Source organism: Echinops telfairi, unplaced genomic scaffold, assembly GCF_000313985.2.
Source record: "Echinops telfairi isolate 266 unplaced genomic scaffold, ASM31398v2 ScPeMD7_3533;HRSCAF=4204_0, whole genome shotgun sequence".
NCBI lineage: Eukaryota > Metazoa > Chordata > Mammalia > Afrosoricida > Tenrecidae > Echinops > Echinops telfairi.
The window spans coordinates 7,310,654-7,335,741 of record NW_022107431.1 but is presented as its reverse complement, the minus strand read 5'-3'; the positions used below and the strand labels follow the sequence as shown (position 1 = coordinate 7,335,741).

At 50.0% G+C, this 25,088-nt stretch overlaps 1 protein-coding gene across 4 annotated transcripts in view; it reads right to left on the bottom strand.

The window, feature by feature from the left end:
* AGPAT4 (1-acylglycerol-3-phosphate O-acyltransferase 4) overlaps nucleotides 1-25,088 on the bottom strand; it is a 70,305-nt gene that overhangs the window by 16,603 nt on the left and 28,614 nt on the right. For 3 of the 4 annotated variants that reach the window (XM_045294704.1, XM_004702090.2, XM_045294705.1), the window contains exons 3-4: nucleotides 5,125-5,391; nucleotides 560-729 (exon numbers count right to left, since the gene is read on the bottom strand). In XM_045294704.1, the coding sequence (XP_045150639.1) occupies nucleotides 560-729; nucleotides 5,125-5,302 (348 nt within the window). In that variant the 5' untranslated portion in view covers nucleotides 5,303-5,391. Of the gene's footprint in view, nucleotides 1-559; nucleotides 730-5,124; nucleotides 5,392-16,621; nucleotides 16,727-25,088 lie in introns of all 4 variants that reach the window. The other variant, XM_045294706.1, reaches the window with a different exon arrangement.

Below are 25,088 nucleotides of genomic sequence, written 5' to 3'. Positions count from 1 at the left end.
TGGTCACTGCCATTGGATCCACACAACTCGGCACCCACCAGCCTGTGATCTCCCTGCATTCTGTATCAGTGAATGTGGCTGCGTGAGTCTGAAGAGGAATTTATGGACTAGTATCGGACTTAGGGACTTGATCTGGACAGGGCTGGCATGTTTCCTTGATATATAATTATTTCTCCTTATCAAGTTCTCTCTTATGCATATGAATGTCCTTGCATTCATTTCTTTAGTCAACCCGGCCTAACACAGATTCCAAGTCCATTTCAGTTTTACTTTTCCTTCTTTATTTATTTATTTTTTTTAAAGAAACACGGGACTGTAACTCTTTATGTGAGTAGAGAGCCTAGTCTTTCACTGAGGACAGGGCTGGTGGTTTCGAACTGCTGACCTTGTGGTTAGCAGTCCAACGTGTGACCCACGACACCACCAGGGCTCCTTATTATTGCTCATGAGAAGATGTGAACCCCAATGCCAAGCATGGATGGAACCCAGTTGTCCAGTTCGGTCCCTGAGTCCCCAAGCGAGAGAAGAGGGTGATGCCGGACAGCAAAAGTCCACTTACCGATAAGACCCCAAATCGCTCTGCCAGGGTCCAGCCACAGAGAAAGTCGATTTCAAACTTGTGGTTCAGGACCACGATGGCGTTCTCCTTCCCGTACCTGGGGTAGTCCTGGGGGTCCGTGTAGAGGGTGCACTCCGTTCCTGACCACCACTCCAGGAGCATCACCAGCTCTGTAACAAAGTGCACACAGACAGATGCCCATTAGTCCGCAGCCCCCCGTCCTCCCGGCAGGGGCGGCTCCCTGAGTGTGGTGCTAGGGACAGCGCCTCCTGTGGGCCCACCTGGATCCACTCCCTGGAGAGGTTAGACGCAGAAGGAAAATGAAGGAATGTTCCACCCCATCTCCGAGAGGAGCCTTGGGAAACAAAGGGCCTGCAGGCCTTGATGAAGACCCTTCCCAAAAAAATCCACAAAAAACTCACTGCCATCGAATCTTTGCTGACTCAGTCACCCTAGTCACCCTGTCACCCTAGGGGACAGGGTAGAACCGCCCCTGTGAATTTCAGAGACTGCAACTCTTTACTGGAGTAGAAAGCCCTGCCTTTCAAACTGGGAATGGGGACCTCAGCGGGCAAACACATGGGTGAGAAAGACCAAGAGAGAGTCGATCATAGCCGACAAAGACCCCTTACCCCGAGAGAGTCTGGCCCCGCCCCCCACTTCCCAACAAAGCCTCTCAAGAAGCCACTCCGGACCAAGAATGCCCTGCCAGGCGGACTCCAGCTGCACGCCCTGGTCGGGTGCTGTGGATGCTGGGGGCCCTGGGAAGGACCCCGACATGGCAGCGCCCACAGGCCGCACTGTTTTCCTCCCCAAGTTCCTAGTTTCATTTACTACGGGGTCGAATACTGTGGACGGAGCTGAAAATAAACAAGCGTGCAAGTGAAACAGAGATTCTAGAAGGTTCATTTCACCCGAGTTCCTTCAACGGTCTCTGTCCTCATGGGACACACCCTGATAGTGTCCGAAGCAGACTGGTCTGGTGCCCTGGGCACTGTGCACCCCACCCCACACCCACGTCCAGCCATGCGGAGGAAGGTCAGATGTGCCCAAGGCAGAGCATGGAAGCAGAAGTCCAGGGCCCAGGACAAGGAGAGGGCCACCCACTCATCGAGGTAAAATCCCCAGGCGCTAAGGTGGACAGGGGACCCTGACTGACCGACCACCTAAGGATCCCCAGGGGGCTGTGAACGAAAGAGAAAGAGTCCATAGTGTGGGTGGGTGGGTGTGCAGTGAGGTGCTATTCTTTAGTTCTGGCGCTTCTGCCCAGGGCTCTAAGTCCCAGCAAATGGCTGCTGGTTGTGTGGTTCGGTGCTGCCGACTCGGTGCAACCCGTCGCAGCTCTATGCACCACAGAAAGAAGCACTGTCCTGCCCGCTCCTGTGCCGGCCTCACAATTGTTCTTATGTTTGAGGCTGTCAGTGCAGCCACTGTGACCATCCATCTTGTCGAAGGACTTGTTTTTTTCACTGCCCTCTACTTTACCAAGCACAATGCCCTCCTCTCTGGACTGATCTCTCCTGACAACATGTCCAAAGTCCATGAGAGGAAATCTCACCCTCCTTGCCGCTAAGGAGCATTCTGACTGTACTTCTTCAAAGACAGAAAGGAAAAGGCTACTCCCTCTGAGGAAACACCTGGGTGGGAGCATGCAAATAAGGTGTAGAACCACGTGAACTCCAGCATTGGTCAGTTTTGCCATTCTGCCGTGTGTGGACTGAGCCGTCTCAGGAATAGAGAACCCCACAACCACCGAGGAAGAAGAGGCAGGCGTTGAAGCGGGTTCAAGATCACGGCATGAAGAGGAGGCAGGTGAGCCATGTGGAGACCATGAGGCAGAGCACAGGCCCCTGGGACCAGGGAACCCGAGTGCCTTCGGCCAGGAGGTGACTTGCATCATCGGGTGCCCTCAAGGAGCTTTGTCAACACTTGTCCAAGGAGGGCAGAGGCCAAGAGGCCACATGACCGGGCTGAGGACCAGCGAATGAGTGAGCTGTGTGTGTGCTCTGCAGTGAGAAGAGGTGCTCTGGACAAAAGACTGTATCCTTAATGTTTCTGATCCTGACTTGGAACCTGTTGTAGTTGGGCCCTATCGAGCCGGTTCCAACTGGTAATGACCCTAACAACAGAACAGCACACTGCCTTTTCTGTGCCGTCCTCATGCTGGCTCTGACCTGAGAGCAGTGTTTCATTCTGTGGTATTCAAGGTCAAGATGAGTCAGCAAAAACTAACAAGAATTGACACACGAGAAATGACAGCAAATGGTCTTTCAGCAGATGAAAAGCATCCCTGGTGGTGGTAAGAAAGGGAAAGCTAGACTCAGTCTGCGGTACCACTCTCACCAGACAATTAGAAAAGCGAATTTTACCCATACAGACAATAGTGCGCCCGACCCTCTCGGCAAACAGTCTCACAGCCATCAAGTGGATGCCAACTCACAGCAACCTCGGGGACAGAGTCGAATTAAAACCCGAGGGTTTCCAAGACTGTCAATCTTTCTCTCTCTCTCTCACATCTTATTGTTGATTAGCCAATCTGGGACATACTCTTGAACTGGGAAAACACATCGTTTAGCTTCTCTGACTCTGAAACTGTCTTGTTTGAGAGAACAGACTTGTGGGAAATCCATGAAATATGGGAGGGATGCTAGACACGGGCTGTCAATCTCCTCACTAGTGTCCAGTTCAACATCATTCTGAATTGTAAAGCTTTACAGGAACAAAGAGCTTCATGGTTCTCCCAGGGAGTGGCTGGCGGATTCGAACGGCTGACCTTGCAATCAGCAGCCCCACGCCTAATCCACTACACCACCAGGGCTCCCATACAAAGCAGTAGCTTGCAGGAAGCTTGGCAGTGTCGAAGGCAAGCATTGCACCCCCGAGGCCCCCTGCCATGCTAAGCAGAGGAGCCGAGCAGCTCAGACCCCAGTCCTGTTTCCTACCTCTTCCTCCGAATGAGAAAGCCCAGTTCCAATAACCTCTCTTTGGCACCTGGACAGCGGGCAGGACACTGCAGAAATAGATTATTTCAGGATGCAAAAGGGGCCCCACAGCCCGAACTCTTTAGGCACACGCCAAGAGCATCATCGCAGCTTCGAGGAAGGGGAGCTCAGTTTAGTCTTGTTCGATTTAAAACCTGCAAGGTAAGCAGTTCGAAACCACCAGCCACTCTGGGAGAGAAGGAAAGGGCTTTCTACTCCTGGTGAAGAGTTACAGCCTCAGAAACTCCCAGGGGAAGTTCTAGCCTCTTCTGACAGGGTCGCTGTGCGCCTGCATCGACTCAATGGCAGTGAGTCTGGTTTGTGTTTGAGTGCATACAACCATGTTTAACATTAGACGTTGAATCTCAGTCAACTGCTTGCTGCTCATCCATTATGCAAACAGCCCTCCACACACGGCTGGGACTCGGGCGCCCGGGTGACCGCGGGGCCATCTCTGCCCTGCGAGTGTTTCCTCGTGCCAGCCCTCTGCCGGAGCCGGCGTTCCGGGTTAGGGTCAAGTGCATGGCCGGGGAACGTGCAGGCATGGACGGCACTGTGGCTGCCCCCAACGGGCCACAGACACATGGATGGACGTTTGTTTTGGGGTGATTACAAGAAAGCTAACAGCTTGCTGGTGGCCTGAGCATCTTTGAGACGTGTTTCCGTGAAACGCTGTACGACCGAGCAGAGGGAGGTCTAGCACTCCGACGCCGAAAAGGGCGTCCGGCACACATGTGAGTTAGGGATTGGGAGAAAGAAAGGATGCTTCTGCCTGTCTTTCTCAGAAGTGAGTATTTTGAAGTTTTAAAGAAGGACCGATCAGTTGGAGACTTGTCCCCCGTGTGCATCGTTTGGATTCCGAGGCTACGGGTTTCAGAAAGAGCGCGATTCTTTTTTGGACTCTCGGCTTGGCCTTCAAGGAGATGGCGGCACACGGCAGCTGCTGCCAGGGGCGCAACCTGGGGGTCCGTCCATTGAGAGGACGGTGTAGGACCCGGCAGTGTTACGGTTTCCTTATTCACAGGGTCACTATGAGACGGAACTGACTTGACGGCACCTAACAAGAGGAACAAAGCTCTTACGCATGGATATGAGTAAACACACACACACACACACACACACACACACACACACACACACACACACACCAGATACAATCTGCAGATACAATCCATTTGTATCACCTGGGGAGCCTTGTGGGTCTGTTTTTTATGACAAGGTGGCTTCAAAAAGAAGGTGGGAAATCGGAATGGACAGATAATAGAGTTTTCCCACGAACTTTTTGACGCCCCCTCAGTGCCGTGTCTGCGAGGACAACCAAGGTAAGGTTCCCTCCGTTTGTTTCTGGAGAGGGGAACTGGAGAGATGGGGGGAGAAGGACCCTTTTCTTTCCATAACACATCCCCGGGGCCTGTTGAATGGTGGGTCGTGATTCCTTCGAAAAAGAAGGTTCACACGTGAAGGCAACATGGAGTCATTCCAAATCGAAAACCAACCCCAAACCCCCAAGCCCCCGCACTAGAGAAAGCGGACAAAGCCCCGCGCCGATGGGCGGAGAACAGAGCCCCACGGCAGAGCGCTCACGGCTGGAGATGCAGTAGGACAGTCTGCAGTTGATCTTCCTGAAGAGCTGCTTGTTGATGGGCCAGAGGGGAAGTGTGCACAGCTGGAGGGCGTTGACAATTAGCCCCGACGCGGTAAACACGTAGCAGAAGACCAGGTGGCAGAGGAACTGGGACTTCAGCAATCCAGTGAGGTCCATGGTGTGGGGCTGCTTTGGTTGCAGAATAAATAGAGGACCGAAGCAGAGTGTGTCCAGAGGGGCAGCCCGTCCAGGATGCTGGGCAGCGTCTAAAACACAAACCGAGGCATTTGTTAGAAATAAAAAGTAGCATGTGATTTTGTAATCAGATTTTCAAAAAAATTTAAGAAGCACTAGAAAGAAAAATACCCTCTGGAGAGGAAACACGTCGAACATGAGTTGATTCCTTTTGTTTACTAGACATTTATAGAGCATTTACTGAATGTCAGACACACGTTAGCTCCTCTGCGCACAAAAAGCCCCCAATAACTCTATTGCATCAAGTCCATTTCCAGTCATATAGGGTTTCCAAAGGAGCTCTGGTGGTGTAGTGGAGCCTATGTTGGGCTGCTAAGGTTAGCAGTTCAAAACCACCAGTTGCTCCTTGGGAAAAAGACAAGGGTTTCTACTCCGATAAAGTTACAGCCTCACAAACCCACAGGGGCAGTTGTACCCTGTCCTATACTGTCGCTATGAGTCAGCATCAGTTTGATGGCAGTGAATATTTTATTTGTTGGAGTATTCTTGAGAGTTGCCAAGACTATCAGGCATCTTTGTCTTTTACCCAAGGAGAGACTGGTGGGCTTGAACCACTGGCCTTTCAGTCAACTAACCAAACACCTAACTCATAGCATGACCAGGGCTCCTTTTCTAGACACAAAAATCCTTTCAATTGCACATGCTATATGATCTGTACTATTAGCTCACTTTAGAGATAAAGGACTAGAAGCCTGGGGGTATGTATTAGTCTAGGTACTTTGGAGAAACAAATCCACAGCAACTCATGTATAAGAGAGTTTTATGTAAAGAAAATGTGCATCATGAAAACATCCCAACCCAATGTTGCCCAAGCCCACAAGTCCAACATTAACCCATTTACCCAACACCAGTCCACAAAGTCCTCCACCTCACAAAACAGAGGCAATGATGCCGACTGCAGGAGGAAAGCTGAGTCAGTGAACGAACAAGCATCTCAGCACTAGCAGGGGTCTCCACACGGCTGCTCCAGCACCCAGGGCTGCATCGGGATAGGTCCATGTAGCTTCTCCTTGGGGATGTCTTGTAGGAAGTCAATCTTGCAAGCTGAAGCTGGGAACTGCTAAGGCAGCTGCGCCCGGTGCAACCATCACAAAACAAGAGACCTGAGAACTAGAAAGGCGAGGCTCGCCACCCATTTATCCCTCCGCCTTTCAATTAGCCCCACATGTGATTATCGGCCAGACTGGCACAATTAACTAACTCAGGGTGGTTAATTAAGCATGTGCCCAATAACCTCCAAGGAGCCCTCATGGTGCAATGGTGAAGGAATCAGCTGCTAACCAAAAGGCTGGATGTTTGAACTCACCAAGAGAGCCTCAGGCAAAAGACCTGGGGATCTATTCCTGCCAGGAAACCCTGGGAGCAGTTCTACTCTAACCAATGGGGTCATGATGAATCAATTTTAGACTCAACAAGAATCGATGTCTCCTGCTTGCAAAATCAGTAACTCAACTCTCACTGCCATCAGTCAATTCCAACTCATAGCAACCCTACAGGACAGAGGAGAATCGCTTCTATGACTTTCTGACATTGCGATTCTGCGGGAGTAGACAGCACCTTTCTTCTGCAAAGCAGCTGGTAGTCTTGAACTACTGACCTTGGATCTAGGGTCCTGGGTTATCAGTCCAATGCATAACTCACTACACCACCAGGGCACCCCTCGAAGATAAGTAGCTGGTTCTAAAGGCCACATTGCTCCCCTACATTGCTCTGCTGCCTCTTGTATTCAGTGGCCACAGTGGAGTTCAAGTTTATGAATGCTATCTCCACCCAGCCCTTCTCCCTCCCTTCCACTCACACCGCCCCTTCAGAACTCAGCTTAAACTTCAGTCCATCTGCCAGGTCTTTCCCACACTCTGTCCTGCCCTGGACTGGGTTGAGAGCTTCCTGGGATGGCTGTCAGTCAGTCTCTGTGCTGATGCTGTGAGTGGAATTGTGTCCCCAGACTATATGTCGACATTCGAACTGCCAGAACCTGTCGACATGACTTTTATTAGGAAACCGGGTCTTCAAAGATCAGTTACTCTGAGGTCACCAAACAACAGAGCCTTCTACGAAGGTCATCATCACAAACAGTGCCCAGAGGAGACACGGGACTGCCTCCTGGTGGGTCAGCTAGCTGGTTGACTTGGATGAGGACAAAATGAGCATGAGGAGACTCCAAGCCACTTACTTTGGACACAGCATCGGGAAAGTCCCATGGTGAAAGAAGGACATTACGTTCAGCAAGTTGGAAGCTCCAGCGAAAAGGAGGGAGCATTTGATGAGGTGGACGAACACTGGTATCACAACAGTCCATGCACTCAAACCGATGAACCACCATCAGGAAGTTGGGGAAGACTGGGCAACGTTTCTTTCTGTCGCAGCCCAGGCTGCCACGGCCCGAGCTGCCTCGGCGCGCGTGCTACTAGAACGGTCACTGTGCTCAGACTGAAAGGTACACTGGTCGCGCTTATCACTCGGACACATCTCTAACAGGAAGGAAATGGAACATAGCCTAAGGCCTCGTTTCTCTGGAGCTCCCCATCCCCCGACCCCAGCACCCGGCACCAGATCCAGAACCTGCAGAGCCACAACTCCGAGGAGACGGCGGGACTCTCCCAGACGAGGGCTTTCTGGGTGGTGAAGGCCCTGACTCAGTGTCTGCTTCTCTCTCAGCTTCTCTGTCGACGCCCTTGACTTTCAGGAACCGCAAACACCGGACAGATTCACACCGATTGACAAGGTGGCTGTTGCCCTGATTGGATGTTGAATATTCAGGCCATTTAATCATTGTGGCTTGATTAGCTGTGATTCCACTTCAAGAACACAATCCGGCCAAAGGAAGTCAAATTCTGCACTAGGTGCTGGAGTCTAGAGTCTGTGAAATATTGGGACAAATCCTGTGATTTGCCGATTTAATACAAAGTAAAAATAAGGAGAAAACGAAATCAACTCCTATCTAAAACACAGGGGTTTAAATGCTGATTTTCTAGTTCATTATTAAGACATTGTGATGAAAAACTATGCAAATTCCGAGGACCCCGTGTCCTCCAGGGAAACCTGCACAAGTACAGCATGAGCCTTGATCCGCACAATGGAGGAGCTGTTTAAGGGGAACCAGACAAGCTCAGCTTGGAGCTGGGGTCCTGGGCTTTCAGACGGTGATGAAGTGACTTAGGTCAGGCACACCTTAATCCTCAAAGGGACATCGTTGCTCTTCAGCACTTTGACGAGGTCTTGAGCAGCAGACTGACCCAATGCAATACATCGTTTGATTTCTTGCCGGCTGCTTCCTGGAGCTTTGCTTGTGGATCCAAGCAAAATCAAGTCCTTGCCAAGGTCGATCTTTTCTCGGTTTATCGCCGCGTTGTCTATCAGTCCAGCTGTGAGGATTTCTCTTTTCTTTACAGTGAGTTGCAATCCATACCGAAAGCTGCAGCCCTGGTCGTCACCAAAACCAAGCCAAACTCACCGCTCACTCACAGGCCCCCTAATAGGGCAGGGAATCACTGCCCCTGTGAGTTTGCAAGACTGCAACCCTTACGGAAGTAGAAAGCCCCATCTTTCTTCCAAGAAGTGCTTACTGACTGCGTATTCTTTTTTGAATTTTTATTAACATATAATTCGTGTATTATATGATTCAATCATTTAACCATACTGAAGAGCTGTGCAATCATCACTGCAATCAATTTCACGACATTTTCTTCATTCTTGTACACATTATTATTAGCTCATTATCCCCTCATCTCCTCTGTGATAACCTTCCGAAAAGTAAAGGACACCCACTGTCATGGAGTCCATTCTGACTCACAGCGACCCTATGGTACAAGGCAGACCCCCCCACCTCCACCAACCCCCCCCCCAATCGTACTCCCCAGGAACCCGTATTCGAATTGTCCCTATACACTGACTCTGTATCCTTGAGTAATGGAGGCCTTGGGGGTTGGGGATAAAATTCCCTCCAAGACCCAGTTTTGCGTCCCGGCCAATACACCTCAGGTACAACCACCACTGTCTGTCAGCGGAGGCTCGTGTGTTGCTGTGATGCTGAGATAGACCCCAGGGGAGCCTCCAGGTGAAGAAGGATCAGGAAGAAAGGCCGGGTGATCTACTTCTGAATATCAGCCAGTGAAAGCCCCGCAGGTCCCCGGGCTTCTGTGGGAATAAGCACTGGCTGCTGTGTCAGTCCACTCTCTGACTGCCAGCTTCTCACAAAAGGGGTCCCGGCAATCCCCAGGGGAACCACTGTTTATTAGTTGTTGTTTTAAAGCTTGGAACTGAAGCTAATCCCCAAGTTTAGATGCAAGAGAAACATAAACACGAATAGCCAAGAACTAGCCCGGATTAAAGCAAAGTGGGAATTGCTGTGAGTTTGTTCCGTAATTGAACTCACTTTGATTCTGGGTTTACTGATTGGAAGAGAAGCCTAACTAGGTTATTAAGGGGGGCATGTCTCCTGGGTGAATTTGTGTGTTGTATGCCTTAAGGTCATTCCAGGTACAAGTCGGGGGAAGGCGACCTTCCTCATCTCACGGAAAGGGTGGCTTGCTGGTCTCAGGTGACATGGTAAACATGGCGCAGGGGAGGTGTGGAGCCTCCTCGGACTTCACAAATGAGGAGGAGGAGAATCGCCATCTGCGTCGACCCTTGGCTGCTTCCTATGACACAGAGGTCAGACATGTCTCCACCCGCTTTCCTCCTGTACCCAATCTGACACTGATGGTCTTCCTCCACGGCATTCTCCACTGGGTCTGTCTCCATCAGAAATCACAGGCCATGCCCAAGGCTATGCGGGGTTGGTCAGGGAAGTTAACCAGGGTACAATTCAGGATCCGAAACGCTCAGGATAAAGCTCTTCTGGTCAGGACAGCCTTTTCTCACTCGGTTTCTCTGTCTGGGTCTCATTCTCTCTGGGCCTTAGTCTCTCAGCTGCACAGCCTGTCGGCCTCTGCTTTGCTTGGGTAAGTGTTGCATTCTTGCTTTTCAGCACTCTAAAGTGGCCTGTGCAGCAGATTTATCTAATGCAATGTGCCTTTTGATCTCCTGACTGCTGCTTCCATAAGAATTGATTGTGGATTCAAGCAAGCCAAAACCCTTGACAACTGCAACCTTGTCTCTGTTATCATGTTTCTATTGGTCCAGTTGTGTGGAGTTTGGTCTTCTTTGTATTCCGTCACAATCCACACTGATTACGTACTGATCTTCATCAGCAAGTGCTTCAAACCCTCCTCACTTGCAGCAAGCCAGGTTGTGTCTCTGCTTATCTCAGCTTGTTCAGAAGCCTTCCTCCAATCCTGATGCCACACTCTTTCGTCAGAGCCCAGCTTCTCTGCTGATTCGCTCAGCATGCAGACTGAAGAAGGATGGTGAGAGGATGTAACCCTGCTGCACACCTTTCCTGATTTTGAGCCAGGCACTATTTCCTTGTTTTGTTTGTACAACTGCTTCTTGATCCACGTACAGGTTCCAAGGGACCACAATGAAATGTTCTGGAATTCCTATTCTTTGCTTTTTTTTCTTTTTAAGCCGGTCAAATTCTGCAGTGGGGGGTTGTATACCAACCTTAGTGACACTAACATTAATAAGTTCTGATAACCCACTACCACCAGACCAGCCATGGAATTCCCATTCTTATCCATAGTTTGTCGTGATCCACGCAGCCGAATGCTTTGGCATAGTCAATGAAACAAGAAAACATGTTTCTGGGATTTTCTGCTTTGAGCCAAGATCCATCTAACATCAATAATAATATCCCTTAAACAAAAAAACAATGATATCCCTTGTCCCACACCCTCTTCTGAATCTGGCCGGGACTTCGGGCAGCTCCCCGTGAATGTAGTGCTGCAATCACATGTAGGTCTGTAGTAACAGTGATGAGTTTTCATTATGATGTTAATTGACAAAGAACAAGAAAATCATATATGTAGAATAAGCACAATTCCAAAAATGTGTACAGTAAACAGAAGAAGAGGAAGAGGAGAAGACCGGAGGAAGAGCAGGAGAAGAAGGGGAAGAAAGCTTATCAAAATCTGAACAGCCGTTATCTTTGTACACACACACACACACACACACACAGACAGACACACCCCTATGCAATCCAGCCTGATGCCTCCTGATTGGGCCCGCCCTAGATGGGCACACACGGCAAGTCACCACAGCCTCTCAACATCTAGATGGAGAAACGGACAGAGCTGGTTTGTGGACTGACTGTGTCCCTCATCAAGACGGCATCCTAAGGCCCGGTACCTGTGAATGTTTGAACACACGTCCTTTGGGGGCTCTCACAATTAAGGAAATGTGAGCTCCCACGGCAGGAAAATCCCAACTCACTGCCCTCGAGTCAGTGCCTTTCCATGGCGACCCTACAGGACAGGGTAGAACCGCCCCCGTGTGTTTCTGAGACTGTCACTCTTTGCAGCTCCGTCTTTCTTCCGAGGAGCGGCTGCTGGTTTCGAATTGCTGACCTCTCGATGATCAGCTCTGCCAACAGAGCCCCTACTCCCATGAAGGAGGGTGGGCACATACCACACGAATGAGGTTCTTGTCTTCCCTCTCTGTCCCTGTGAGGGTGGAGGAGGACCTGGGAAGACACAGCTAGGAGCCATGGAATGCCTGGGCTTCCAGAAGATCTTCCCTAGAGCCTTTGGCGAGAACATGGCTAATCCCACACCCCAAATTCACACCCTTTCTTATGGCAGCCCAAGGAGACCAGTGTAGTGATCTCCAAGAGCCTTTCCAAACCCGTGCCTGTGGTTCTAATGGCTTCACAATGGCTTCACAATTCAGGTCTTGTTCCTATTTCAGTATGGTCTATCTTAAGAGTGGCTCTTCCCCACCCTTCATCCACAAAGCTGGCTCTCAGAAGGGCACATTTCACCCGATGAAAACAGAGAAGAGAAACCAGACAGCCATTAGCTGAGAGAGCAGCAGCCTGGCCCCCGGGGAGCACGTGTGATACACTTTGTTTCTGGATCGGTTTCATTGAGATTCGTTTTGCTTTTCCGTGTGAAGTAGGTGGAGTGTAGAGAGCAGTTCGGTTTTCTACTCAACAGGTGAGACATATTTTGTTTCATGTCATTGATTGCAATCCCTACAAGGTAATACCACTTAGCCCATTTTCTGAAGATGGAACAAATCAATTCGTCTTGGAAGGAGTGCAGCCAGGATGCTCCTCAGAAGGGAGGACATTGAGACTTCACATGTCAGCAGAGATCGGTCCCTGAAAAAAGGGCATCCTGTCAGGTAGGGTAGAAGGGCCGGGAAAAGAGGAAGCTTCTCAACGAGGTGTATTGACACGGTGGCTGCCACAAAGGGCTCCAAGGTGAGGATGGTGGTGAAGATGGCACAAGATTGGGCAGTGTTTCCTTCTGGGAAATATCATGGAGATGTAAACAGGCACACACTCGACAGCCCCAACTAACAACAACAAGGCCTAACATTCTGACAGGTTCGGACCACAAGCTTGGGAATCCTTAGAGTGAACAAGATTGTCCAGTGCTTTCTCAGGCCTCCCCGATACCCTGCCACCTCTCTCTCTCTCTCTCTTTTGCTAGACTCCTCCGTAACTCCTCAGATCCCTGCCACCAAGACTTCTCTTGCTACTGCTTAGTTCCACCATCATTCAACCACCCTTCCCCCAGCCCAAGTGGGTGCAGCGAGGAGAGATTGGGGTAAGACACGGGAGAAGAGATTCAGCCTGGTTCCATTCCGACTCCTTCCCGACCTGCCTTCTGAACTTCATCCTTAGGTAGATGCTGCCATTGTGATCTCACACGGTTGCTTATGTGTATCACCCCAGTGAAATGATTCTCCTTATCGAACTGTCTATTGCTTTGATGAAAGTTGAGCCAGTGGGGTGAGCTCCTCTGCAGACCTGACGGGTGCCTAAGGGCCATAGTCACTGAGGTTCCACCTGACTCTATCCAGCCAGGAAGCCTGGTCTTTTACACCATTTCGAGTTTTATTCCACATTTTTCTCTCACTCTATCCAGGACCTTTTGAGAGCAGTTGAGAGTGGTGCCTGGGCACCATCTAGCTCCTCTGGTCTCAGGTCATGGAGAATCTACTGCCATAAAAAAATCGAGAAGCGTTTCACAGCAATGAAATACTCTTTAATAGTTATTAGAGTGGGATGTAAAAAAAACCACAACCCCAAACTTAGTGCCATCAAGTCAATGAGGATTCAGTGAGAGGGTCAGGGAGAGCACGTTACTGGCTAGAGGGGAGACTAGTGGTCACTTGGGAAGGAGATAGTGATGAACCCTTAGAGGCAAGTCAGCAAGAAAAATGATGGAGACGGGAAGACAGTGGAAGGAGTGCAAGGTTAAAAGACAACAGAGGAAAATACTGTTTGTACACACCCTATAATAATAGTGATCAAAGGGTAGATACAGACAGACATGCAGGCTGAGGAGGGGTAGGAGTAATGGGAGGACATGCAGGATATATAGGTTGGACAGGTTATTTGTGTATATATGGATATGTATATATATTCACTTTTGCTGCAAATATATTCATAAATGTGGTAGAGCATAATGCAGGGGCCAAGTTACGAGCACATCTTTAGACTAACCAACCACCTCGAGGGAATGAGTCATTGAGCCTAGGAGTTTAGAAGGATGTTTTCAGGGAACACTAAATTCATTAAATTGGCATAACATAGTCCCCCCCAAAAATGTTCTGCATCCTCTTGGATCAAAAGAGGCAGTTACGTGAACAGAGAAAGGGGATGTTGTATGGTTTAAAATCACGAGAGGTTGTGCCCTATCACTAAGCTTATTCAGGCTGTGTGCTGAGCAAGTCATCTGAGAAGCTGGATGATATGACGAAGAGTGTGGCCTCAGGATTGGAGGAAGGCTTATTAGCAAGCTGAGATATGCAGATGACACCACCTTGCTTGATGAAAGTGAGGAGATGCTGATGCAGATCAGTAGGTAATCAGTATGGGTTACAACTCAATGTCAAGAAGACCAAATTCCTCACAACTGGACCAATCGGTAGCATCATGATAAATGGAGAACAGGTTGAAGTCATCAAGGATTTCATCTTGCTTGAATCCACAATCAATTCTCATGGAAGCAGCAGTCAAGAGACCCAAAGAAGAATTGCAGGAAGTAAATCTGCCACACAAGACCTTATTAGCATATTCAAAAGCAAGGATGTTACTTTAAGGACTGAGGTGGGCCTGACCCAAGTCATGATATTTTTAGCTGCCTCATATACGTGTGAAAGTCGGATACTGAATAAAAATGACCAAAGAAGAATCGGTGCATATGAACTTTGGTGCTGGCAAAGACTGTCGAAAGCTTCATGGACTGCTAACAAGACAGGCTGATCTGTCTTAAAAGAAGTCAGGCCAGAGTACCCTGTAGAATCAAGGACGGTGAGATTCCTCTTACATACTTTGGACATGTAGTCAAGAGAGACCAGCCCCTGGAGAAGGACATCATGCTTGCTAAAGCAGAAGGCCCTCTACAAGAGGGACTGACCCAGTGGCTGCAACCATGGGCTCCTGAATCGGAACCATTGTGAGGACGGTGCAGGACTGGGCCGTGTTAGGTTCTGTTGTGCACAGGCTCACCTGATAGCACATCCTGCTTTGATGAGTATCGACTCAGGTCCAAAAACTCCTGGGCAGCCATGTAGGGAGCAGCTCACCCAGTATTTTGGTCTGCAGAGAAGAGCAAGCCCAGGGGCTCTGCTGCCCGTAGAGGAAAGGGGAGTGGGTGCAAACCAGGGTGAAATGAGTAAGGAGGTATTCTTGTCTTACAATCTGCAGCCCTTGGGGTCTGCTCAGGTTCAGGAGGCCTCACAGAAAGCTGGTGGTTAGACCCGCCCAGCAGTTCTGGAAGAAAAACCAGGTCATCTCCTTCCATTAACATTAAACCCAAACTCACAGCCAGTGAGTCGATGCCGACTCATGGTCACCTTAGAAGACGGGGTAGAACTGCCCCTGTTGTTTCCGAGACTGTCACCCTTGACGGGATCAGAAAGCCTCATCTTGCAACCACAGAGCTGTGGGTAGTTTCGAACTGCTAATTGCTAAAGATTACAGCCTAGGAAACCCTAGGGGCCAGTTCTCCTCAGTCACAGTGGTGTCAGCATTAATTCGATGGCACTGATCACACAACACTTTAAATGACATGCCTTTTTCCAGCAAGTCTCCAGGGGGCCTCGACTCACCTAACAGAACTCTGAGGCCGTTTCAGACCCTCACATACAAGGCCAAGGTTAGCATTTTTATTCTTCAGAGTTCAAGTGGCCCAAGACCCAAGACGAGACAGGAGAGAAAGTGTTCTAGACGGACTTGAATGGTCTCAGAGACCGTTTCTAAGGAGAACATTGCTCAATTAAAAACTCATCATCCTCTACTGGTTTGGCAGAAGCCTATATAAAATTAGCTGATTTGAAATTTTTATAGAACAGTCCTTTGTTCAATATCTCCGTATGGTACATGATGTCCATTAAAGCAGATCAAACTCTGCAGACAGCCATGAATCATACTCAACATTTTCATCCTGCCCTGTAATAAAGAGCCCTTCGTTCCTCCCCCAAAGTCCAATTTTAGACCAGTTAAAAAACTCAAGACTATAGAAAACGGGCGCATCTGAGTTTGTGTGTCATCGCTAGTCCTGAGTAGTGGTAAAAGAAACAAACAAACCCGAAATGCTCTCATCTCTACTCCGAGGAAGCAAACACAGATAGATACTATAGGCAATGCTTTCTGCCATGAGGAAAAACAAAGATGGAAGGAGAGTAGATGAGCGCTTTGTCGTTGTCACGTCTACAAGATTAAAACACCTGCAAGTTCAACATCACGGCTTTCTGAATAGCACCCAGCAAGTGGCAGGAAGTTACATATAACATCTCGTTAACCTTCAGGGGAAAAACCCAGCCTTGGAGGCAGTTCGACTGATGCGGAAACTCAGGTTTCGTATGACTGGACAGTCCGTACAAGGTCAGATAACAAGATGGGTGAGATCTGTCTGCAACCTGAGCTCCCGTTCTTAGCCACTCTCAGGCTGTCAACAACACAAGAAGCTAGATGGGCCCATGACCTTGAACTTGAGTGGTGAGTGTGAGCCAGCAAGTTGTTTCTGACCTACGTGACCCCACGGCACAGAGTAGAACCGTGGCACGCGGTGAGCGGGAAGTTGTCATGTTTTTCCTTTCATGTGGAGCCACAAACGGGGCAAATCCCCCTCAGAGTGCTAGGCAGGCAAGGGTGTCCCCTTGGGGACTACGATGCACCTTACATACATGTGAGAGCGGGAGCTGAAGACCAAAGAAGAACGGACGCTTCTGAATTGGCGTGCTGGTGAAGAATATTGAGTAGACCATGGGCAGCCAGAACCACAAACACACCTGTGTTGGAGAAAGGACATCCTTAGAAAGGAGGAAGATGAAACTTGGTCTACTCACTTGGGCCCATGTCATCAGGAGGGAGCAATCCCCGGAGAAGGGCAGCATGCTTGAGGAAGAAGACGAGGAGGAGGAAGACCCTCAAGGAGTTGGACTGGCACAAAGGCTGCAACCATGGGATCAAATGCGGCAGCGATTGTGAGAAGGGTGAACAAGGACACCCCGCTTCCTTCTCTCGGCCAGAACCTCACTGTGAGAGCTGACGCAATGGCGCCCGGCAGCATACGAATCTTTGGGGCAGCAGATTGCCAGGACTTTGAGGCACGGAGGTGGAGTGACTGAGCCTGAGCCACTGCTTGGCTACCAATGGGTTCCTGCCTGGGTCCAGCCCACAGCCAGCTCTCCTCAGTCTCAGCAGGTTGTGACCACAGGGGGCTCACAGTGTCTGCACACGGTCAGAGGGCGGCAGCTCTCTGGTCGCAATGCCATCTATGAAGAGCACATGAACTTTTACTTTTCTAAACAAATTATTCGATTTTTGGAGATTTCCACAAAGATCTAAGCGGTTCTCAACCTGTGGGTTGAGACCCCTTTGGGGGTTGAATGACCCATTCACAGGGGTCGCCCGATTCATAACAGTAGCAAAATTATAGTTATGAGGTAGCAAAGAAAATAATTTTATGGTTGCGGGGTCACCACACATGAAGAACTGCACTGAAGGGTCACGGCCTTTGGAAGGTTGAGAACCCCTGTTCTAACAAGTCCTGATGAAAAACTCAGGCTCCTGAACCCCAAGCTGAGGTGAATTAAGAAAGAAAAAAACAAACAAAACCCAACCAGTCTTCCAGGCGGAGAAACTTGCACATCTGTTTGCATTGATATTCCAGCCCATGAGGAAACCTTCCAACTGTGGCCAGAAAGCCAGGTGCAGATGGAATTGCTCCTGGAATCTTCATGATCCTTCGGACAGAGCGGGCCATGCCATTGACTCGGCCATGGCCCGGTTGTCTTCGTGCCACAGAGATGATTCTGACTCGCAGCCACTGCCTGTGCCCGTGAAGGAAGGGGATCTGTGCCAGCAGGCGCACTCCCGGGGCAGCCATCTCCTTGGGCACGGCAAGGTGGGGAGCCGTCTGAGGGCCCAGCTCCGGGTCTACAAGAGCAGGCATGAGGTTTGGGGCACTACCAGCTGGTGATTAAAAAAAAAACCAAACCAGCATATACACACCCCACCTCCTAGACCACACAGTGAGGGTGGGTCTGGGTCTTTCATTATTATTATCATGCCTGTTGGGGAGTGGATGAAGGTTACCGAGCGAATGTGTTTTCCCTTCAGCCCTGCACACGCGTCTGGTGTGGCCCCGCTGAGTGCTGTCCCCACAATGTAGCATTGCTCATCCCACTGACTCCTGGGCCTTCAGCTCCTTCATTCCTCCTGCTTTCCTGCTCCTCTGCCTTCTAAACTCTGCCCCTTTCGATGTCAGACGGTGATCACCTCCCTAGTGTGACTGCTCCCTTAAAGCCTGTCTATTCTTGGGCTGGACATTGAGCCCCAGGAGGCAGGGGTGGGGAGGGGGTTTTGGGGGTCTACTGGCAGTGTTAGGCTCGGCCCACTTCTTTCCTTGCCACACGGCCTTCGAATAAACAGCAAGGGAAAAGCAGCGACCGTGGACAATCTCTGCTTCAGACACCGGTTCAAATCGCCACTGGCCAACCGTGCTAGTTTGGAAAAGTAAGGCATCCGTATTGCTAAGCCTCAATGCAGGGGGAGCACCCGGCACAAAGTCCCGCCCAGGGTGCTCTCTCACACAGGTCCCTGCTGCCGGAGGGCATCTCCTGTCCACCCACCATCCTCTCGTACGTTCTACTCATGATGAGTTTGCTTCCTGAGCTCTTGATCTCAGCAGCGTCAGCACAGAACTGCTCCATAGGACCTCCAGTGGCCGACTGTTCAAGTGTGTCAGCAGGCCTGTCTCTGAGGGGTCCCATGGGGACTCAAGCCTCCAAAATTTCAGTTGGGAGTCTGGTACATACACTGTTTGCACTACCCAACGACTCACTCAACTCAACTCAACAACTCGACTCAACCACACTAGAGGACAGGGTAGATCTGCCCCTGTGGGTTTCCAAGACTGACTTCATGGGAATAGAAATCTTCATCTTTCTCCCGAGGAGTGGATGGTGCTACTGAACTGCTAACCTTGTTGTTGGCAGCCTGATGACCCTCGATGTTGACTGACAAGTGTTAGATAAATAGTTATGCCCTAATTTCATTCCTAAAAAAAATGGTAGTTCAAAGTCATATTGGCTAATAACGGTTAGTTACCCCTCCCCACATACCCTCATCTCAGAGCCCGCCCTCGCTAAGGGCCATGTATTCCTCTCTTGTCCCCCCCTTGCCTTGTGTCCTGCAGAGAGCCTCTCCCAGCCTCCTCTCTTTTCCTCCACATCCACAGTCAGCCAGCGCAGGTCCTGACCCACATGGATGGGCTCAGGACTAAAGCCAGGAGCGAACCCATCTGCCCCTTGGCCCAAGGCTTGGTCCCCACTTGGATGGGAGTGCCTACACGCCAAGGGGCAGCTGGATCCTAAGAGAGTGCTGGGTCTGATTCGTTCAGCCTGCATGTGGTTGCAGGTGGGCAGGCTCTTCCACCCCTTGCTCAGCCCCTCCTCACCCACAACCCATCTATCCCTGGGCTATTCTGTTCAGACAGGTGGGCACTCAGCTAGCTCAGAGAGCTGGAGGCTAGCAGGAGGCTGAAGGCCAAGCCAGGGCTACCAGAGGTCCACTGAGACCTGGCCTCCTTTGGAACATGAGCCTGGCCTAGTCTCCACTGTGAGACTCCCGCCTTAATTGCAGCAACCCAAGCCACTTTCCCAGGGAACTCAGTCTGAGCCCCAGCCTTCTCAGCCTCTGTAAGGCGCAGTCCTTCTCCTGGGCATGAGGGCTCTGCTAGACAGGTGCACAGACATCAGAGGCCCTTGAGTGAGCACAGGGGACCCATCTCAATATTATGGTTTCAAATCTGCAAAGTGGAGCGATTCTGGTTCATGGACACCGACACAGGCGGACAATTTTCGCCTGGCATGCAGGAGACCCGGTTCGAGTCCCTGCCAATGCCCCTCAAGTTCAGCCAACGCTTATCTGTCAGTGGAACTTTGTGTGGTTGTGACGCTGCAGGGGTCACAGGGAGCTTCGGACTAAAACGACAGTAGGATGAAAGGCCCGTGGATCCACTTCCAATACTCAGCCAATGAGCACCCAGTGAAAACACCTTCATGGTCCAAACTACCCCTGATCCTGGGGGGGGGGCGGGGGGCGGGGGGGCAGGACCAGGCAGCAATGTATCCCTTTGTATGTGAGGTCACCATAAATCAAGGATCCCCCCATAGCAGCAAACAAGCATCCCATAGACCCCTGGGGATTGGCCAGCAGAGCATTTAGAGGATGCAGATGCTGTCTAGACTGCATGAGCCCCCTTTCAGTGGGGTGGGGGGTGGGCGCAGGTCTGCTCAGAGGGGCAACTTTGGAGGCAATATGCAAACAGCCTTCCTTTTCCTTCTGTGCTTAGACATCAGTGACGGGGTACCCCCCTCACTCTCCTCCTCCGTGTGCACCCTTGACTTTCGGTTCTGGGAGGCCTGGCCACTGCTGAGCTTTGCTTTGGGGCAAGGGGTGTGTCGGGAAGGTGAGAGATCAATAGAGCTAGATTTTTAAATGTTTTATTTCTTTGATTTTTTTTAGAAAGGGAAGCCAAATGAGCCCCGGCAATTTCCCCAACCTGACTCATACCTAATGGACCTAGAGAGAGACTTCGCTAGGAAACAAGTGCACTCGCGGGCTTTTATGGCATGAATAATTGATGGAGGCGGCCACCGGTGGCTGGGAGGGCCCCACAGAGGCTGACTTACTGGATGCTCGTTTCTAGAGAGCTCAGCATCATGGCCACGAGAATGTCCCAGGACCCAGAGCTCTGCTCGGATGTCAGCATGACCATGGGCTGGCGGCCATTCTTTGAAGAGTTTCATTCATAACAACTGGTGACAATGCCTGATTCGAAGCACCGGCGGTCCCGTGCTCAGAAAGCAGGGGACAGTTGGTGACCCTAGTGATGGTCCTCTCAGTTTCTGTTCAACAAAGCCCCGGAAACAAGGGTGCTTTGAGGCACTCAATCTTTCACCCAGTCATTCATCCACTGATGAGTATCTGCCCGGGAGTCTCTGATGCATTCCTCGCGTTAAGAATTCTTGGACTCACACGTAGGAAGCCAAAGCTGTATGGCCAACAATGCGTTAGACGTCTGGAAATGCAGGGTTGTTGCTAGGTGCCAACTCATAGCAACGGGCTCATAGATAAATAGCAGAATGGAACATTGTCCAGTCCTGCACCATGTTTGCTGCCCAGAGTCCGACAGAACAGAATGAAACAGGTTTGTGTATGAGAGAATGGGTGATTGCCCAGTCCGCACCATCCCCACAGCGCTTGCTGCGTGGCCCACGGCCGCAGTTCTGCTATCTGTCCCTCTTGTCCAGTCTGCCTCCTTTTCCATGACCACCTGCTTTACCAACCAGGATGCCCTTCTCCAAGGATGGATCCCTCCTGGCAGTGTCTCCAAAGGGGAGGAGATGGAGTTGCTCCAGTTTTGTCTTCTGGCTTCGTCCGGGTTGCATTTCTGCTAAGCCAGATTTGCTCCTTCCTCTGGAGGCCGAGGTAACGTCAGCACTCTCCGCCAACGCGGTGCCGCCAGTGCATCAACTCCTCTCCAGTCGCCTGCCCCCCGAGTCCAGCTTGAAAGTACCACGGCTGCTGCCAGGCACCCCTTAGTCCTTCCGGTGACATCTTGGCTTTTTCAGGTTTTAAAGGTCTTCCTTCAGCTGCAGATTTCAAGACAACGTGCTGCGGGTTTCTTGACCGATGTCTCCATGGGCATTGATCATGGACCCGAGAAGCGTGAAATCCTCGACCACTTCGATTTCTTCACCATGCATCCCGATGTTGTTTGTGGGCCCTGCTCGAGGACTTCCAAGGGCTTCACGTTCAGGCAGAAGGACATAAGCACTGGGAATTCTTACAGAGTCCCACCCCCATAAGGGTCAAGGCCACATCCAATCAATGAAAGCACTGTGAGTCATGTTTCCTTAAGGCCACTCCCTGGCCCTTTCAGTGATTCATTTTGAATATGCAAATAAACGAATAGAATCTCCAGGCCAATAACTATTGTCTGTCATCCGCGGAGCGGCATCCACCATCTTGTGACCATAAGGCAGTAAGTCCAGGACGACGGAATTCCCAACATTAGTAGTTTGGCAGAGGAGAAGGTGGAAGCCACCTCAGTTCTATTTGTCTTCAGACTTCTTGCTATGTGGGGTGGGGGTGGGGGCAATTCAAGGTCTTCATTGTTTAAGCCACGCCTCATCTAAGACACTCAATCTTTAGTTTTTGAATGAAAAAACCAATGAACTGAGTGAATCAAAGATGCTACCAATGTAACGAATGTCATGGGGTTTTCAATTGGATTCTGTGTCTCCATCCCTTCTCTCAAAGAACTAGAATAATGCTGTATTCATTCCGGAGCCCTGGTGGCATAGTGGTTACATGTTGGGTTGCCCACTGCAAGGCCAGCAGTTCAAAACCACCAGCTGCTCTGCAGAAGGAGGAGAAGAGAGAGGCTTTCTACTCCTGTAAAGGGTTACAGTCTCGGGAACCCCCAGTGGCAGTTCTGCCCCGTCCTATAGGGTCGCTATGAGTCGGAACAGACTCAACGGCAGTGTATTTGCTTTGAGCTTGCACATATTCTGGGTCAAAGGAAAATCAATAGGAAATACTATGCATTGTCCAAAACAAACATGATCCCATGAACTCTTATTGTCCTAGGTTTTTTCCCATTCCATTACGCCCAGGGCAGGCGGCCCGGCCGTGGATTCTCACTGCAGAGGCCAGGCAGAGAGGCTCACAGGATGGTTCTACACAGCGACGCTGTGACCAGCCTCCGACTTCTCTTCCTAGCCTGTTTCCCCGAAAATAAGACAGTGTCTTATATTAATTTTTGCTCCCAAAGATGCGCTAGGTCTTATTTCCAGGGGATGTCTTACTTTTCCATGAAGAAGAATATGGTACACATTTATTGTTTATTGTTTTATTAAAAAAGATCTCACACTTCCTGTCTGCTCCGGCTGCGCTGTGGCCAACAGTGAGCTGCGTGGCAGCGCCCGCCCGCCACTACGGTCCAGAGTCCAGAGTTATGGTAGCTCCGGGGGGCCTTATTTTCAGTGAGAGGCAAAATTGTAAGTAGGTCTTGTTTTGGGGCGATGTCTTACTTTCAGGGAAACAGGGTATCAGCACCTGAAACCACATGAGGCAATCTATCCAACTGACAGGAAAACCCCTGAAATGACAGCAAATTACCTATTTAAACCTCAGTTGGGGGAGCTCAGCTATCACTTAGGGAATGTAGCTGATTTTAAAAAAGACATTGAATGTTCTATTAAAATAAAAACCCCATAAAGAAAATGACACTCATATGTAGTAAGTTCACGGACCCAAAGTCATGGGCTCTTTGAAACGTAATTTCTCCCTATTTGCATAACAATTCACATTCATTATAAGGAGTTTGTAACAATTCCAGAATGTAGAGATTCTACCACCTCTGACAGTCACTGTTCATATTTTCATTCCTATCAGAAGGAGCCCTGGTGGCATGACTGCCAGGCCAGCAGTTTGAAGCCACCAGCAGCTCTCGGAAGAAAGTGTGTCGGGGGAGGGCTGTGTGTGTGTGTGTGTGTGTGTGTGAGAGAGAGAGAGAGAGAGAGAGGCAAGCAATGAATGCGGAAGGAAGGAGGGGACATTAGAACCGATTGTGATGATGTATACACACCTCTTATTAAAAGTGATTTAACTGTGGAAGAGTATGAGATGTGAATATTATATCAAGAAAGCCACTAAACAAAGAAGAAGGAGAAGAAACCACACTTGACCGACGCTTCCCATGGGAGGAGGAGGAAGACTTTCGCTCAGGGGCATTCAATTTATGTTACGGGTGGTGGAATAATTTGGAACAGGTTATCAATAAGGGTTGTACAACAGGACGTATATAATTCAATGGCCCTGAATTATACATGTAGAAGTTGTGGAATTGGAGAATGTTTTGTCGGGTATATATTGGCCACAATTAAAAGACAACATACATGAATAACAATGAGTACAAGGAAGAAGAAAATGTTCTAAAATTGATTGTGGTAATGATTGGACAACTCTTCTCGATATGATTGAACTATCGACTTGTATAATATGTGGATGAAGTGCCAACAGAATTGTTTTAAAGAGAGAGAGTGAATTTCAGTCTGGGAAGCTGGCGGGGCAGGTCTACCCTGTCCTTGGGTCTTCATGAGTTGCCGTCGACTCGGCGGCCGTGAGTGAGTGAGTGAGGTGAGTAATTTTCAGATTTACTGAAGGACTCAACCTCCTCCCCCACAGCCTCCATGAGTTGGAACGGAAGCAACCAAAAGACTGCTTCCCTTCACCTGTCACCCAGGCCTCCTTTGCATGTCATTTGCATGACTCTTCTTACTGAACAGCATCTTCCTCAGTCCGCGGAGAACAGCCTGGGTTCCCAATGTGCTCGCTTTCAGTTTTAGCTGATGGGGCATTCAGGGAAGTCCACGTGTTGGACCCTTTGCTTCGAGTCTTGAGGGAAGAACGATGACGCCTTCCATAAGGTCTAAGCTCAGGAAGCTCCTCCCTCTGCCTCCCTTCTCGTCCTGCAGAAACCCTGTCAGTGGTCTTCGACTGACCTTGATGAGGAAGCAAACCGTGCTCGTTCGCTCCACCCCCTCCAGGGCCCTCCTCGTCACTGTCCCTCTGCTTTAGCAAACGCGAGGTCCTTCTCCAGGACTCCTGGCCACGCGGCCAGTCAGTCAGACGCCGTCTCACCATCCTTGACGTCACACGGCTTCCAAAGTCGTTTGCTTCTGGCTTTTCCGTTCTAGCTTGAACTATTTCATCTACGCAGAATTGATTTCTACCTTTTGAGCTGAATTTTACCTTTGGCTAAAATACCCTGGAGGATCCAAGCTGGCTTTATGGGGGAAAGTCAGACGGTGTTGCTGCCAGGGCGCAAGTTCATTTGTGCACTGGATTTATTAAAAAACAGAACAACCCTCCCCCCCGAGAAGAAGTTATTTCAAAGGACGGCACTGAATCCGCAGCTCCGGGAGAAGGATATATCTGACCAGAGCACACAGGAGCAGATGACAGGGGAGGCCGAGAGACTGGAGCATATCCTGGCCCACCAGGCCCTGAGGACGATGACCCCAATTAGAGCAGCCAGTCCACAGAGAGGACCACATGGCCAGCCCCACTATGAGA